At 37.7% G+C, this 15907-nt stretch overlaps 1 protein-coding gene across 8 annotated transcripts in view; it reads left to right on the forward strand.

Moving 5' to 3' along the window:
- The window catches only part of LOC140150809 (histone deacetylase 4-like), a 119706-nt gene extending 107673 nt beyond the window's left edge, over positions 1-12033 (forward strand). For all 8 annotated transcript variants that reach the window (XM_072172943.1, XM_072172946.1, XM_072172941.1 and 5 more), the window contains 10 exons: positions 1855-1912; positions 3388-3641; positions 4164-4281; positions 4822-4925; positions 5173-5490; positions 5858-5955; positions 6542-6660; positions 7317-7535; positions 8040-8193; positions 9749-12033. In XM_072172943.1, the coding sequence (XP_072029044.1) occupies positions 1855-1912; positions 3388-3641; positions 4164-4281; positions 4822-4925; positions 5173-5490; positions 5858-5955; positions 6542-6660; positions 7317-7535; positions 8040-8193; positions 9749-9794 (1488 nt within the window). In that variant the 3' untranslated portion in view covers positions 9795-12033. The remainder of the gene's footprint in view (positions 1-1854; positions 1913-3387; positions 3642-4163; positions 4282-4821; positions 4926-5172; positions 5491-5857; positions 5956-6541; positions 6661-7316; positions 7536-8039; positions 8194-9748) is intronic.
- The last annotated feature ends 3874 nt before the right edge of the window (positions 12034-15907 follow it).

Below are 15907 nucleotides of genomic sequence, written 5' to 3' on the forward strand. Positions count from 1 at the left end.
TGTTATAAGGCCCGCCGATTACGAGTTGATCAAACTATAAGTAAATGTTTTTATTCATACCAAAAAGTTTGTACTGTATTTTGACTTGAAAAGTGTCATATGTGCCCACTGTACTTATGAATTTGTGGAATGTAATGTACATAGAATGTAGGCGTGGGGACTTTGCCAGACATAACAGGTCTTTAGGAATTTAGGCCCTATCCTGAGCAGTGTCCTTTCGTTGCTCTTACTGATGTAAGCATCCTGATTACTGCATGAAAAGAAGTGGGTCATGTCAGGGTCAAATGATGCATGCAACATTAACCCTAACCCGCCTGAATACTACAAAATACTACTTGATATATGCGCTGTTCGTGCATGCATCCCATGTGGTGTGATGACGCTTAATCGCCCTAAGTGATATATAGGCACGGTTTAGCTGGCCAGTGAAGCCCAAGACCCGTGGCAAAGTGTCGCCGACCGAGTGCTTGGCATGCGAGGGTCTCGGTTCGAATCCCAGCCAGAGCAAACAACTTCTTTCCTTCTTTTCTCTCTTTATTCTTTCCTTCTTTCCCTTCCCGTCGCCGAAAAGCCCTTAGGGGGTTAGGGTTAGGTTACCACTATCGAAACTCAGTATCGGCTTCCTTAACCCTAACCCGCATGAATACTACAAAATACTACTTGATATATGCGCTGTTCGTGCATGCATCCCACGTGGTGTGATGACGCAATCGCCCTAAGTGATATATAGGCACGGTTTTGCTGGCCAGCGAAGCCCAAGACCCATGGCAAAGTGTCGCCGACCGAGTGCTTGGCATGCGAGGGGTCTCGGGTTCGAATCCCAGCCAGAGCAAACAACTTCTTTCCTTCTTTTCTCTCTTTATTCTTTCCTTCTTTCCCTTCCCGTCGCCGAAAAGTCCTTCGGGGGTTAGGGTTAATCGGTGAATGAGGTGCATATTTTATAATGTGATTACCTTAGCCTATCGTGACCCCACTTCATCGGTGAAGCAGCCGGGGGAGGGTGGGGGGGGGGCAAAGGGGACTCTGTGGGATGCTGGATGCCCTGATTTTTAACTTTTTGTACTTTTTAAGTCAATTTTGGACCATTTTCATCCAATTTTGCCCGCCTTGAAAGTTGCCTTGCACCCTTTCCCCCTGCACCCTTTGCCCTCTTCCCTCCTCTAAAAACGTTCTGGCTAAGCCAGTGCACTTCATCATTAACATGACAGTGTCGAAGGATAGTAATCAATGGTGAAACATTGAAACCTTTTTGTATGTGGCCATTATTCTGACTCGCTTGCATTATTCTACCACATAGTTTGTATCAAAACGTGACTTAGAGTCTTCTATTTTTGAAATCCATGAATGAATCCATCACTTCCTAGATACCGTGTTTAGTGAGACAAGTGGCCGCCCTGTAAACAGCTATTTTGGCAGCGTAGCGTTGGCTTTGTTACAAGAAGGCATTAATACGTAACAATCTTGGCACGGGTTACACTTCCTGTTTGGACTAGCTTCAAGCAAGCCCCATTTATTTTTGGCTGTTGTATTATATTGTAAAGAAACCCCAAGAGGGTATTAAATGTGTGACCTTGACAGATATTTGCTATATACTGTTACTATAAGGCATGAATAATCTGTGTAATTTAATGTGCGATATATTTGTAATGAAATGCGATACATGCTAAACGATCATGTTATTTGTTTGCAAGATTCCTAGGAAAGATACAGTTGCTAATGTCATCATAGTAGCCTGAGAAACAAACAAAATGTTTGGGACAATACAAAGGACAATTCAAACAAATAATTGAATTCAGACTGTTGCCATTTGCACTTTGTGTTAAATTGATTGTATTGTGTTTGTTGTTACCATAGGAACAAGAAGAACTCTTGAGACAACAGTCACTTGGCAGGTTACGTCTGACAGAGCAAGGTAGGTTAAGCCGTCCCCTGCCCTTCCCTAGGGTAGCCATTCAGCAGGGCTGTGCCTTTCCCTAGGGGTAGCCATTGATTTTCCCCCTGCCTTCCATTGGGGAAGCCATTGAGCAGTGGATAACTACCCATGCCTTAGGGGGTAGCCATTGATGATATAAATATCATCAAGTAGTGCAAGAATCAAACCCAATTATCAAGGGCAAGGTTGATAAGAATAAGCAGATTCTATCAGAAGAAGCTTTGTGTGGTAGACTAAGGAAATGTAAAAAGTTGAAATCATTTTGAAAATTGATGGGGTAAAATGCAACATATCCAATGGCTCAAATCACTGGAATCATTATATTACTATAGACCAATTTGAAAAGATTGTACACGTATCACAAAATTCATGTATAATTGACTATTCTTTGCTAAACCCCTTTGTTATGACTATCCTTACATCAGACTACATACACACAGTAACAGATATTGCTGCTAATTGACAAGCACACACTGTACCATCCTATAAATAAACTTAATCGACCAAAATACCACCCTAGACTGAAACCGTCACAACTTGAAAAATAAGTATTTATTAATCTTTCTGAAACATTCATGCTTCTGAAGAAGCAAACTTGACACACACTTTAAAATGAGAATAAAAAATTATAACTGCGCAACAGAACAGAATGTGTTGCTGAGATAGAAACTGAACCTGAAGTGATCTACCAGCCCGTAGACAGCTCGTTTTAAAAGCAACTAAAGTATGGAAGCCGCCATTACCCTGCCATCGCATAGGCCTGGAACACTACCGCGATTTCTACCGGCCATATCGCGTCCGTGCTCTGCGTTCAAGTCATGAAAAATCACGGCTTGCTGCATCCACGGTTAGACTTTTTCAAGCCTGCTACAGTGCATTTTTTTCAAATGTTGAACAGGTTTTTGAATACTTTTAATTATATTTTTTAGCGCATCCATGAACTTAATTTATCATATGCATTAAATCAACCAACAATCCCGCTATCCGGGCCAAGATTTATACAAGAAAAATAGTGTTTCAATCACGAAAATTAACCTAAATTTCACGCATACACGTAAGACTTGGCGATAGTCTATTCAGATATTGTTGTCAAGCTCGAGGTGATTGACCCCTAATGATTGACAGTTGGGAACGCGTGACAGCGCGCGATGCTGAACGCGTAGTCGTGGTAGCCGGGTTCTAAAGTGGGTGCTAAAACCTCAAATGGCGACCTCCATGCGTGTACCGGGGGTGCTAAAGTGGAACCAAAACAACAGCGGGAATCGTGTGTTAAATCGACATAGAAAAGAACAGGAGGGATCAGCGAAATTTACTGTCAGCCCTCTGGATCTACTCACACAGTCTCAAACCCATATAGTCAGACTGTGACGTAACGCAAAGAACATCAATATATTCTAATTTGGGAGTCCCTCATTTGAATATATATTCATTTTCCCTCTTTTTTTTACTCACAGAGGTGCAAGCAGGTCACAGGTCGTTAACAAGAACACAAAGTTCGCCAGCCTCCTCCACATTACCCCTAGGCATTCCACCTGCTGAACACCTACCTACCAAACACCGCTTCACAACAGGGCTAGCCTACGACACGGTCATGCTTAAACATCAGTGTAATGCGTGTGGGGACAACGCTAACCATCCGGAACATCCGGGTCGTCTGCAGAGTATCTGGGCACGCCTCCAAGAAACACAAATTGTCAATAGATGTGAGGTAAGTGACTGCTATTTTGTTTGTAATACAACCTATGTGTGTATGCGTGTTTGCCGGCAAAGGTGGATGTTAATATGAAACGCAGCATTTCAAGTGTGGAAGTTACTGCAACCGGGGACTTTCCCGTTTAGCTGACATGTACAATTGACTGCAAACAGCTGAAAAATGCATTTGAGAGTGTGTCCCCTATTGTTGATATAAAAATTAGATCTGTTGATAGGTGAAAATCCAAAAAAAAATTGAGTATAATTATTTTGTGTAAAACAGGACAACATCCCTGGTTAGGTGCAGAATATTAGAAAAAAAAGAAATGTCCTCTCTCATCAGTCCAGTACAGAACCCCTATTTACCGATGAATGCATGTAGGGGGGTGTGTGTGTGTGTGGTGTGAGAGGGAGAGAGAGAGACAGACAGATGGATGGATGGATGGACATAAACACACAGGAACAGAAAAATGATGGAAATTGTGATTTGAATGGACAAGTTTATTGATGGTTTTTGTTGGTATTTTCTTTGTTACAGCGAGTAAGAACAAGGAAAGCTACATTAGAAGAATTACAGTCATGTCATAGTGAAGGTTATGTGCTTTTCTATGGAACAAGTCAGCCAAATAGATCCAAAATAGACACCAGAAAATTAGGTAAGTCACTGAAATTTATCAAAAGAACTTGTAGGAATTCAAAATTAACAACCTTGCAGTACTATATAATTTTTTTTGTCCTAAATTAGCAGTTATAGTATTGTGCAAAATTGCACATGTCCGAGAATGACTACTTAGTCATCGGACATGCAATTTTCCTAGCCAGCCTGTCAAACGGACACCCTAAAATGTTGCCACTATTAATAGTTTTGCCCACCTTTGAAGTTTTTGTCTGGTACACCACTGAAAACTAGACAGTAAGACAGTGTCCGAGCACCGATACATCAAAACCAAATATATACACAGGTTATTTTCAGGAAAGACTTGCTGCTTTTTTGCAGTATTTTACACACTGGCTGTTTACCAATTTATTCAATTATTAGTAAAAGTTTTGATGGTTTTAAGTCATCACATATATAGCAATATAATGGTCACCAAGTTAAAACAGGTCAAAGATATTTTGTTTTCAAAGACAAATTTACTACTGCTCTATGGAAATTGTTCATACATTCAAAATGTTTGATTTTTTCCCCTCCACAGCATGCATTCCGAAGTTAAATTTTACCTGGTTACATTGTGGCGGGTTAGGAGTTGACACAGACACTATCTGGAATGATCTTCACTCACCAAGTGCAGCTCGCATGGTATGTATTAACGTCTTTGCAAGAGACTATGCTTTCAATTTCTAATGTGATTATTATGCACATCATATATTTTTTTTCCATGCATTTAAATTTTTTTTTAAAGAAAGGATTTTAATCATTTACAATTACAATAAATGAGGGGGGTTAGCTTATAAATTTATTCTCCTTTATAATAATTTTGTGTAAATAATTTGAAGAACATAATTTTCATTAGTGTGATCTTGTGTATTTCATTTTGTGTGTCCAGGCGACAGGGTCCGTTATAGAACTAGCTTTTAAAGTGGCAGCTGGAGAACTGAAAAACGGTTTAGCGATAGTGCGCCCTCCCGGTCACCATGCGGAGAGCTCGCAAGCGATGGGGTTCTGCTTCTTCAACTCAGTGGCAATTGCGGCCAAACAGCTGAGACTCAAGTTGAAACTGAACAAAATCTTGATTATTGACTGGGATGTGCACCACGGCAACTCTACACAGAAGATCTTCTATGAAGATCCTCATGTGCTTTATATGTCCATGCATCGTCATGACAATGGTAACTTCTTCCCAGGGACGGGAGCACCAGATGAGGTAAGGTTTCTTTTGAGTTTCATTGACATAGCTTAGGACACAAAATGTGTCAAGTGGCACCTTTTTGCAGTCAACCTTGTGGTTTGTGTCATGCCCAAAATCATGAGTTTTTGTTTTATGATTTCATGATTTTGCAAGGAAGAGTATTTCAGCTTCATAGAAATGGAATATTGTTTGATTTTTTTTATACTTCAGTGATGAGAAAGCAGCAGACAACTTTGTAATGTAGTGTTTATTTTGTTATAATTAATTCAAACCTGCTGAGAATGAATACAGTTATAATTAAGTGAGAAAAAACACAAGGGTGAAAATTTGGACAATGTTGGTATCTGAGTGTTATTAATGAGTGTGTTGATTGGTATTTCAGTGTGGTTGTGGTACTGGACTGGGTTACAATGTAAACGTAGCATGGCATGGTGCTCTTGAGCCTCCAATGGGAGACACAGAATACCTCGCAGCATTCAGGTAAGAATTCAATTCCCTCTTCAGATGACTGGAGGCCAACTGACCCATTTTGGCTGAACAACTCCCTTTTTTGTCTTATTTGAACAAGTTTATTTATTTATTTATTTATAACATTCGGCCGAAACCAGGCTAATCCCAATAGTGCTCAGAGGCTACTAAATTCAAGGGATGCCATCAGGAAAAGATGGTGTAATCATTTGTTTATATTACTAATTAGCTGCAACAGGTATTGTTATTACTGCCAAGTTACAATGATAGTAGGAAGAAAAATAAATCTTGTTCATTGTATCATGTTATGAGTTAAGTAATTTACTCATTTCCCAAATAGAAAAAACAAGCTGAGAGCTCGAGTGTGAAGGGGAACTCTCTTTCAGTCATAGAGGCAAGTGGCCCCATGGGTAGACTGTCCAACTCATTTTGTTTATTTGTTTTTAATCAATTCATGGTTCCATCAGCCCCCTAATAAGCTCTTTGAGTAAGTCAGGCTTTGATTTGTAAAATAATTGACATTCATTGTTTGTTAGATACTTGACTTGACCTGCTTTGAGGATTTGATTGACTAATTTGCTATGTTGTTTTTGTGCAGGTCTATAATTCTACCGATAGCAAGGGAGTTTTCACCCGATGTAGTTCTGGTATCAGCAGGGTTTGATGCAGCTGATGGACATGCTAATCCACTCGGAGGCTACAAGGTTACACCTGCATGTAAGTTAACAACACTAGCATCCACAACATCTATCAAGGCACAGTTCTTTAACCCCAATACATTTCTACATTCATTGAATGACCTTTGACAATTTGGGTACAAAAACTCATATTCTGCAACTTGAGGTCAATTGTGCACTATGATTGTTTAATTGAGGTTATTGAACTATGGCATTGGGATGAGGTAATTGTGGTCCATAGTGCAACCTACCAGACCTATGCATAAAAGAATAGATTTGCATGTGGACAAATTGAGCTAGCTTGAAATTCACCATGACAAAGAACTTAATGCCAATTGTCCTGGTCTCAAACCTCAGTGAGCTGATCCTGGCTGTGATGGTTATGTAGGTTGACAAGGGTTCACTCCTGTATATAGCTGCATCCCTGCATGATGCTAAAAGTGATTTATAAGGGATGTCTTGGGTCAAAGTGTTCAGCAACTCTCACTTAAGTGCAATGATTCTATGTAATTGTAAATTGCTTTTGTTTTTTATTCAGAAGGGTGTCAATTTCACTCTGTAGTTCCAAATAATATAAAGATGCTCTTAGATCTGATCTGTGTCAAGCAAATATAGATTGAAAATTGTACCATATGAATTTTCTCACCTTATTTTGGTTTGCATTTAGTACAAAATTTGTTTTCCTTATTTCAATAGGCTTTGGGTACATGACCAAAAAGTTGATGGGTTTGGCAGGCGGCCGTGTTGTACTAGCCTTAGAAGGCGGTTACGATTTACCGGCTATCTGTGATGGAGCCGAAGTATGTGCCCAGGTACTTCTTGGAGATGAGGGACCACCGATAACAAAGAAAGCTCTGACTGACACACCAAACGAGAACGCGATTGAGTGCTTACAACAAACGATACGCATCCAATGTAAGTGGACTAACATTTGTTTTACGTTACTGTAGAATGTTAATTTTCGCACATGTAATTTTTTGCGCTTTGCCGATTTTTAACTACTTTTCTCAAATTTGAGTTTTCAAACATAGACCTATGCATAAAAGAACAAATTTACATGTTTTTATTTTTGTGGTGGCTGTGTTAAGTGCCAAAAGCGTGAAAATTAATGTTCCGCGAAAATAAAGGTAGATAAAGGTATTTGCCATGCTATACATTGGTTCACTAGTGACGTCAATGCTTTTTCACTGTTGCGCTGTAAGCATACCACAAACCACCTTTGAATGTGTGCGAATATATGCTCTGCACGATTATTAACTTCACACACACGATGCGAAACTGACCAGCAAAATACGCTCATACATCACTACCGAACTTGAGTTGAAACAAAGAATAATACTAGCAATCATCATTGTTTAATGTTCAATTTACTATGGTACATGGTATTTATAGTGTTCCCATTTTTCTTGTGGCTTTCAGCTGAGTACTGGACCAGTGTGAGAACAATGACCCAACTTGTGTCTTGTTCGGCGGAGGAGGCATTGAAGCGTGAGAAGGAAGAGGCAGACACAGTCACTGCTCTTGCATCATTGTCTATGAGGCATGTGGAGCTACCAGGGGAGGAACAAGCAGAGTAAGTCTTATTGGTTGCAATTCATTTGTCACATTTGCAGTGTTCGATTTTCATCTATTTTTTTGTGTAGCAAAAATTGCTACTCACTTTCAGATTTGAGTAGCAATTCCAAAATTTTGAGTAGCAGTTTGTTTTCACCATATTTTATCGATTTTTTTGTATTTTCTTATCTTCTCACAGATTACTCAATCCCAGTACTCAATGCATAAAAAAATGTTATGCAACTGCAGTGTTGCAGACCGAATGTGGTTCAAAATTCGGCACCTAAACTTCCTAAGCTGATTATCGTGTGCCCTTTCTAAACGCAAATTTTCCTTCAGTAATCAAGAGAAGTCCTCAATTTTTGAGTAGAGGAAACTCATTAATTTATTAGCTGAAGCATTAAAATAATGTGAGGAATCTATGAAATCCTAAAAATCTTGTATAATTTTGGAAGATTGTCACCAAGGACACACGATATTTCCATCTCACCACTGAACTATACACCATATAAACAGTGCTACTTCTATGACGTCATAAAATTAATATGCACGTTTTTAGTTATCTGGTAATACATGGAAGTTTGTAACACAACAATAAATTTTCATACAAGGGAGGATACTGTATTTAGTTTAATGGCGTAAACATCACCATTTAGGGACTTTTGAGTCATATTTTTGTGGATTATTTTCTTGGAAATAGAATTTATGGAAACATTTTTGACTTCGACAAATGGCAACTTGCAAATGATGGTATATCAGCGTGGTTCACGATCGCAAGTAGGCATTTTTCCCCAATTTTTTGGGATCGCATTTTTTGCTACTGGTCTGTGTAGTTGAGTAGCAGTTTGTAAAAAATGACTCGCATTTTGCGATGCGAATCCAGGTAAATCGAACACTGCACATTTGCACCTACATGTTCCAGCAGAACCTTATAAGAAATTGAATCGCCTTATAGTGGTGCTATACATGTACATATTATGGCTTTTACGCTATTGATGTATTCATTTTACTATTGCAAAGAGCAAAATCATGTGTGTGCAGTTTAATTTGATTGCAAAAAGTAACTCGCTGCTCTGAGTCTTCCAGGCTCCCCAGCAAAATTTGATAAATTCATATATGTGACATGATCAAGGGCAATGAGTCGCATATGTCAGCAATTTTCAATTAGAAGTTTTTTACATCATTTTCTGGCAGTGTACGAATGCTACATCTTGATACAAACCCCATCAAAATCGGACACATCTGGTTACAATTTATCAATGGGTGAAAACAATATAAAACAAAAGAATTTGAACACTGTTTTAGCCAATATCTCAAAAACAATATTAGCGACATCTGACTCATTCCCCTTGATCATGTTGCATATGGTTTACTTATGTAAAAAAAACCCAAAACTGATCTTGATATTTCTGCAAAGTGCCAAAATAAAGAACCACAGACACAAAACTGAGAAAAGTTGAATTTAATCAAGATTTTTTAATATTTGGCATAAAACAATTCAAAGAATTAGTTTAAAAGTGTAGTTGATAATTGTGCTGATTATTAATGGAGTATTTGACCCTTTATCTTCACAGATCATCAGAACCCATGGAGGAGGAAGCTGCACCCTCGTCGTCATAGTAACAGTGTTGTCAGCCATTCGGATGGTTAACCAAATCTAAATATGTATTGCTTACGTAGCTGCATGTAGAAAATTCTTGCCATAAAAAACTGAAACGGACAGAAGCTTGCACAGGGTGTAATGTTAGTGTTTACCCAAGCATGCTTGGAGCTAAGTGCAGAGAAGAGACGTACGCCATGGAAAGAAGAGTTATGTCGGCATTGGTACGCCAACATGATGTGACTGTACAACCAAGTGCTATGTTTAAGTCTGCTTTACCATTGTGCTTTAGACACACCAGCGGTTTGTACATGTGTTGAGGTGTTGGACTACTTTTATCAGGTGCTTGTGCAAGAGCTTATTGTACAAAGGCTACCTGTAAATTGATGTGCAGCTCTGTGATTGGTCAGTCTGTTTGTTACAATGGAGACCTTCATACCAGGGGGGTGCTCCTACAACAAGAGTAGTGTAGCAACTTGTATACACTGAATTTTTCAAGTCATGTTGTGAGTTTGGTGATTCTTGTAGACATGAAACGTTTCACAGATGTCAACCGGACACATTTTTTATCGTATGAAACTATTAATCATGTAGATTTTTTGTACAAGACTGGTACCAAGTGCAGTATTTATATCTTTAAGCAGCTCTGAGCAGGTTGAGTACGAGGTCAAGGTAAATTTGGCCAAAAATTTAGCTTAAAACAAGAGGTGTTCCACAAGGATCCATTAGTGGTCCACTAAGATTATGACAATCATAGATGGGTTGTGCGGTGCTGTACTTAACAAACTGGAGTTGGACAAGGAATCAAAGTAGTGCTTTTGTGTACCTATTTGAATCATGTAGAATTGTGGCAATTCAAACCCTTGTCCTACCTTTGTATTTTTGCAACCTGTGAAAAATTAACCAATCAAAAACAAGTTGTTGCCAGTATTCTGTGGTGGTTATAAGTTACTTTTTTTCTTGTCCATGTGAACAAAAATCATTGAATACCTCTTTGTAGTTGTTGAATATTGTGTTGGGTGGTTTTTTATAATATTATTGGGCTTTGTGGGTAGAGTACAAATCATTAATTCTTAGAAACTTGTGTGATTTCATTTTTTCCTCCCGTTTGCAAATGAGTGAATCAATAACGAGTGTAACCTAAAGCTTTATATGGGAAGACAATGGATATACAGGGATTGAGTTTTAACACTTGTAGGCACATCAGAATTTCTGTGGAAATACGTTTGCGTTTGCGAGTGCTGCCAGCAATGCATTTAGCCGTCAACTGGTATACTATTTTCAATTTAGAATGTATGAAAATACAGAGTTTGTATGGAAAATTCAGATTTATAAGATAGGGGAACACATGTGTTATAGTAGGTTGGCAGCTAGCTGTAGTAGAGATTCAAATTCACACTCCTACACGGATCATTTTTGATTTGATCAGTTTTGATATTGATTGAAAGGCGTGCCTTGTAACATTGGATGCTCTTGATATGACCACAAATTACTGTTTTAACACTCTTGGTAATGTTTATGTACAAATCAGATGGATCTAATGTTACATTTTGATGTAGCAGTCTTGGCCATAATCACTAGGACCTGATGGGTACCAATCAAAACAACCTGTAATGTAAGGTATGCTGTATATTGTAATCAAAAAGTTTACCATGATGTTGCCTGTGCCATGTAAAACTCAATTCCTGTAAATATAGCATTGTTTGTAGCAGCACTTTGAAACATTGTGTACATTTCATAGTAGGAGAGAGAAGAAAAGGGCATGGACAAACTTTTTTGTTGGCATTTTTGTAAAGGAATAAACCTGAATTCAGAACAGCTCTTACATTGTATCTTGCTCAAAGAAGAGTTTCATAGTTTACACGTCTGTATTTTCTCTTTACACCGTTTGAACTTGATCGTGATTATGAGAATTAGTTTTGCAAGCTGCACCCACCATCCCTTGCATCCAAGTGAAATTATACTGAAGCAGCTGCTATACTTACTTATTGTTTCTTTTTCTCATTCAGTCATTCTTTGTGAAATCTTGGATATTTATTTTAAAAAATCAAGTTTGTCTCCAATTTAACAGTGAAGTGGTTACACAAATCCTTGGTACCTGGATCACACACACTATAGGAATGATGCTACATGCCGTAGACTTTTGATCATGGTTCGGGACTCAAAAGCGTGATCCAGTTGACATAATGATAATCTGCTTACTATACATGATGTAACACTTTGATGGCAAATTTATAATAAAACTAATCATGTTATGTGTAAAGTATTCTTGCGATGAGCCTAATACAAATGCACTTTGAAAATATGCGACCATCCAGCGCAAATGCACTGTAATGTTGGAATTGTCACTTGTTATGATATTGGACAGGCAAATTAACCTCAAAATAAGCTTTACACTGATATATTACACATCCCCGATGCTTGTTTGCAGTAGTAGAAATGTTTGGAAATCCTTTGTAATGGTCTATATCTCAAAACAAGCTCTGTCTATGTTACAACTCATTCATGGTAGATGGTCACACATTTAAGTGTGTAGTGCTCACATCAAAACACTGTTTCATGGTTTTATTCAGAAATTCAGATTAAATGAACATTTCATTTGTTTGTTGTGACATGTAGATTTTTTTATAATGAAACCAGAGTTGATCATTGTAGGTTCTTATCATTAAGGTGCAATTACTCACACTAGATAAAAAAGGTGTTTTCTTGCTGCTGTGGTTTTTCAAGTAAATTAAGATACTTTTTTTTCATAGGGTCTTGGACATATTGTAGGAACAGACCGAGAAAATATGCTTTTTATTTTATCCATAATATATTTTGTTGGGATAGATTACTATGTTATTGAATATAATTTGACCTGATACTAAAGTGATTGCTGACCGACAACAGCATGATAAATTCACTTTTATTTTTGTCAGGGAGGGACGGGTGGGGGGGCACTTGGAATAACTGGTATCCACGTGGTATCTGTTTCGCTGAATGACCGCAGTGAAAATGAAACAACCAAAAAAAACATCAAAAACAGAAACGATTGTTTTATAAAACACAGAAGTATTTTAATGAATTATCTTTCAATTTGTTGTGGCATCAATTTTTTAGCTGACATGTAATTGGTCTTTTGAGAGCAGATACAGCATAAGACATTCCTACGACGCTGCTCATTGTTGTTTAGCTTCAAGTAATCCAATCCAAAGTAGCTCAGAGACCAATTCATAGAAATAAAATGTTTCAAAATGAAATTCATCCAATTTTCAAATTTGATACCGACAGGCTGATACTGCCTCTGTTTCTGCAACTCTTGGGTAATATTAGAAACCTTGTAACCACAATTCTTTTTGAGAAACTGTGGTGTGTAGAAACGCTCCTAGAAGCTGTGGTGTGTAGAAACGCTCCTAACTGCCTCTTTGAGTGTTGAGTGGAAAGCACTGTAATATTTGTGCATTATGGCAGCCATGCCAGGTATTTTATTATTTTTTTTGTTTTTCTTTATTTTTAGGACAGTACTGTGTGTGTTGGTACTGGAATATATTGCTGTATATGAAAAGCTGCCATTTTGGGAAATTGGCAGTGGATGACGTTTGTATCCCACCCATTATTATAGCTGTTAATATAACAAGGGTATCGATAAGTATATTATATTATTATGTATAAAGAAAAAAATTGATAGCTTTTGTTTGTGCGCGCATTGGATGATGTTTGCATTACAGTTCTGAGATTGTAGATGTATTTTTGTGCATTGAAATTTGAAAAGTATGTTATATCATTGTTTTTGTACAGAGAGTTCACACATAATCCTTTCTATTATACGTCTGCTATATGGTTGAAAAGTAGATGTTTCCTGTTTTTGATGGAGAACCAGGGACTTGTTTGTGCCGTGAGAGTTTACGTGTGTTGTTATTTTTGGCAAACTGGATGGACATAGAAAAAAAAAAAACAATTTTGTTTGTGACAAAAACAGGGTATTTATAGTGGAAACGATTTTCAAAAGGTAAATAGGGAAAAGCAAGTACTCACACTGAAAATGTACAAAGAAATATAAATGTTTTGGTGAGGACAATACTTGCACATATTTTATTTTTTCCATGAAAAGGTGCAAAAATTGTCAAGAATAGCAACGACACAAGAACGACACGGCACATTCTTTTATCCCAGAACATGTGCCTAATTGTACAAATATGAAAAAAACACAAAAAATAGTAAATAGTAAAAAAAAAGCCTAAATTGCGTACGCCTGCGTGTGTGCATATTTTAGCTGTATTGTATTGTACATAGTCTTGAGTAATTGTGAGGCATACTATGCCGCTATAATGTATACATAAACAGCAGTGTTCATGTGGCTACTTCATTTTGAGCATGTGTCTTCATATGCCTGCCGCTTAACGACTTAAAACTCGTTAATTAGTTAATTAACCGATACCAGAGTGATGATGTGACTTACCAGTGAAGCTTAATTTGCTTGCAGGTGGTGTTGTGTTTGTAATTAACATTGTAGTTTCCTATTGTTTTTGGTGTTTCTGCTATCATCAGAACAGCACATGTGATATCACAAATCTAGTGCACATACACTGATGACACTACACGCTTAACATACAGGCAGTCGATGTTGATGCGTATATGTATACTAGAGTTGTGAAAGAGACTAGTTTTTAAAATTAGTGAACGAACTGTGCAAACACCAAAATTGCCATTGATTCCAAAGAATTTGTAAATTCCAGTGGATTTTTATCTTATCATGTTGTCAATTTTTATACCATTGCCCCCTTCCACCCCCTACAAACATTGTGCCACCCCATACAAACATTGCGCATTGTGAAATGGCAAATACTTGAGTTTGATTCGACCTCCCCATGTTCTTGAACTTTGACCTCTTTCGATTTCATCAATGCTTCCTACATTCAGGATATCAGAACCAAGAAATGAAAAAAAAATGGACTGCAAATTATGATTTGTTAAAAATGAAAGAAAGATATCAACAGTAAACTGATATTGTGTGATTATCTTTGGTATTTACAAACAGAAGTAGATTACATAACTAAGAAAAAGCAAAAAAGATAGTGTTTTTATGAAAATACAACAAGAATTTTGGCATATGAACTGATAAACCGCCATTCAAAAATAGACAAAAAAAAATCTAGAAATTTCCAGGGTTTTCAGTGAGCCATATTAATGCTATTGCAGTAGAATAAGATTTAATGTTACTTGTTGTTATTTTGCAAGGAGTCTCATTCTCAGAGTGCACAGTTCATTACATAACTCCTCAACCCACTTGACTTGAGCTGTGGTTGTTGGTTTTCATTTGTTGGGGCGTTAGGATGATAGAATTGATATTTGTTGGCATGAACAGCATCTTAAATAATTTTTAGCCCAAGCAACAAACTTAAGTTTAAGAACAATTGAGAATGAATATTTATTAGATATTGAACTGTGTATTGTGGAGATGAGTTGTGTACATGTACTGAGTAGGTGGCAGGCCACCCATGTATATAAAACTACTCGTGCAGGCACATGATAAACAAAAACTATGTCATTTGTATATCTCTTCAAGAGTAAAAGCACTGCCCTATTGGAGATGAATAGGACTCCAAGGAACTGATATGCTGGTTAGGTCTCTCACCTCCAACTTTGAACATTCAAAGTAGTAATTTACTAAGTTAAAGTATTTCAGCGATTACGCCGTCAAATATCACAGTACTGGGCACAGCATGTCAACTTTCATCAGAGGTGTCTCTGACTTTGGAGACACGTCTGATGAAAGCACAATGACACACACATAGGGACCGGCTGCACTGGTACCATGATATCGGACGGCGTATTTGTTGAAATACTACAACTTAGTATGAATTGCTGTCAAGAAAGCTTATCTACTTAATAGTAATTTACTATGCAGTAATAGTTCAGTGTTTACACTGGTAAATTGCTCGCTTATTGCTATGCCCATATCAAGTGAATTTGTAGGCATGAGTACTGGTGAGAGTCCAGTAAGTGTCCAGCCAAGAACAATGCACTAGGAACCAGTGTTAGGAACAAGGCACTCTCGCAAGAGGGCAGTGTTCTGAAGAGTTTGTATTTTTTTGTAAGGTGACTCCACAGTTGGGTGCAAAATGATGGCAGTCAAGTCAATTTTATCTTGCAT

Source organism: Amphiura filiformis, chromosome 4 (genome assembly GCF_039555335.1).
Source record: "Amphiura filiformis chromosome 4, Afil_fr2py, whole genome shotgun sequence".
In the NCBI taxonomy this organism is placed as follows: Eukaryota; Metazoa; Echinodermata; class Ophiuroidea; order Amphilepidida; family Amphiuridae; genus Amphiura; species Amphiura filiformis.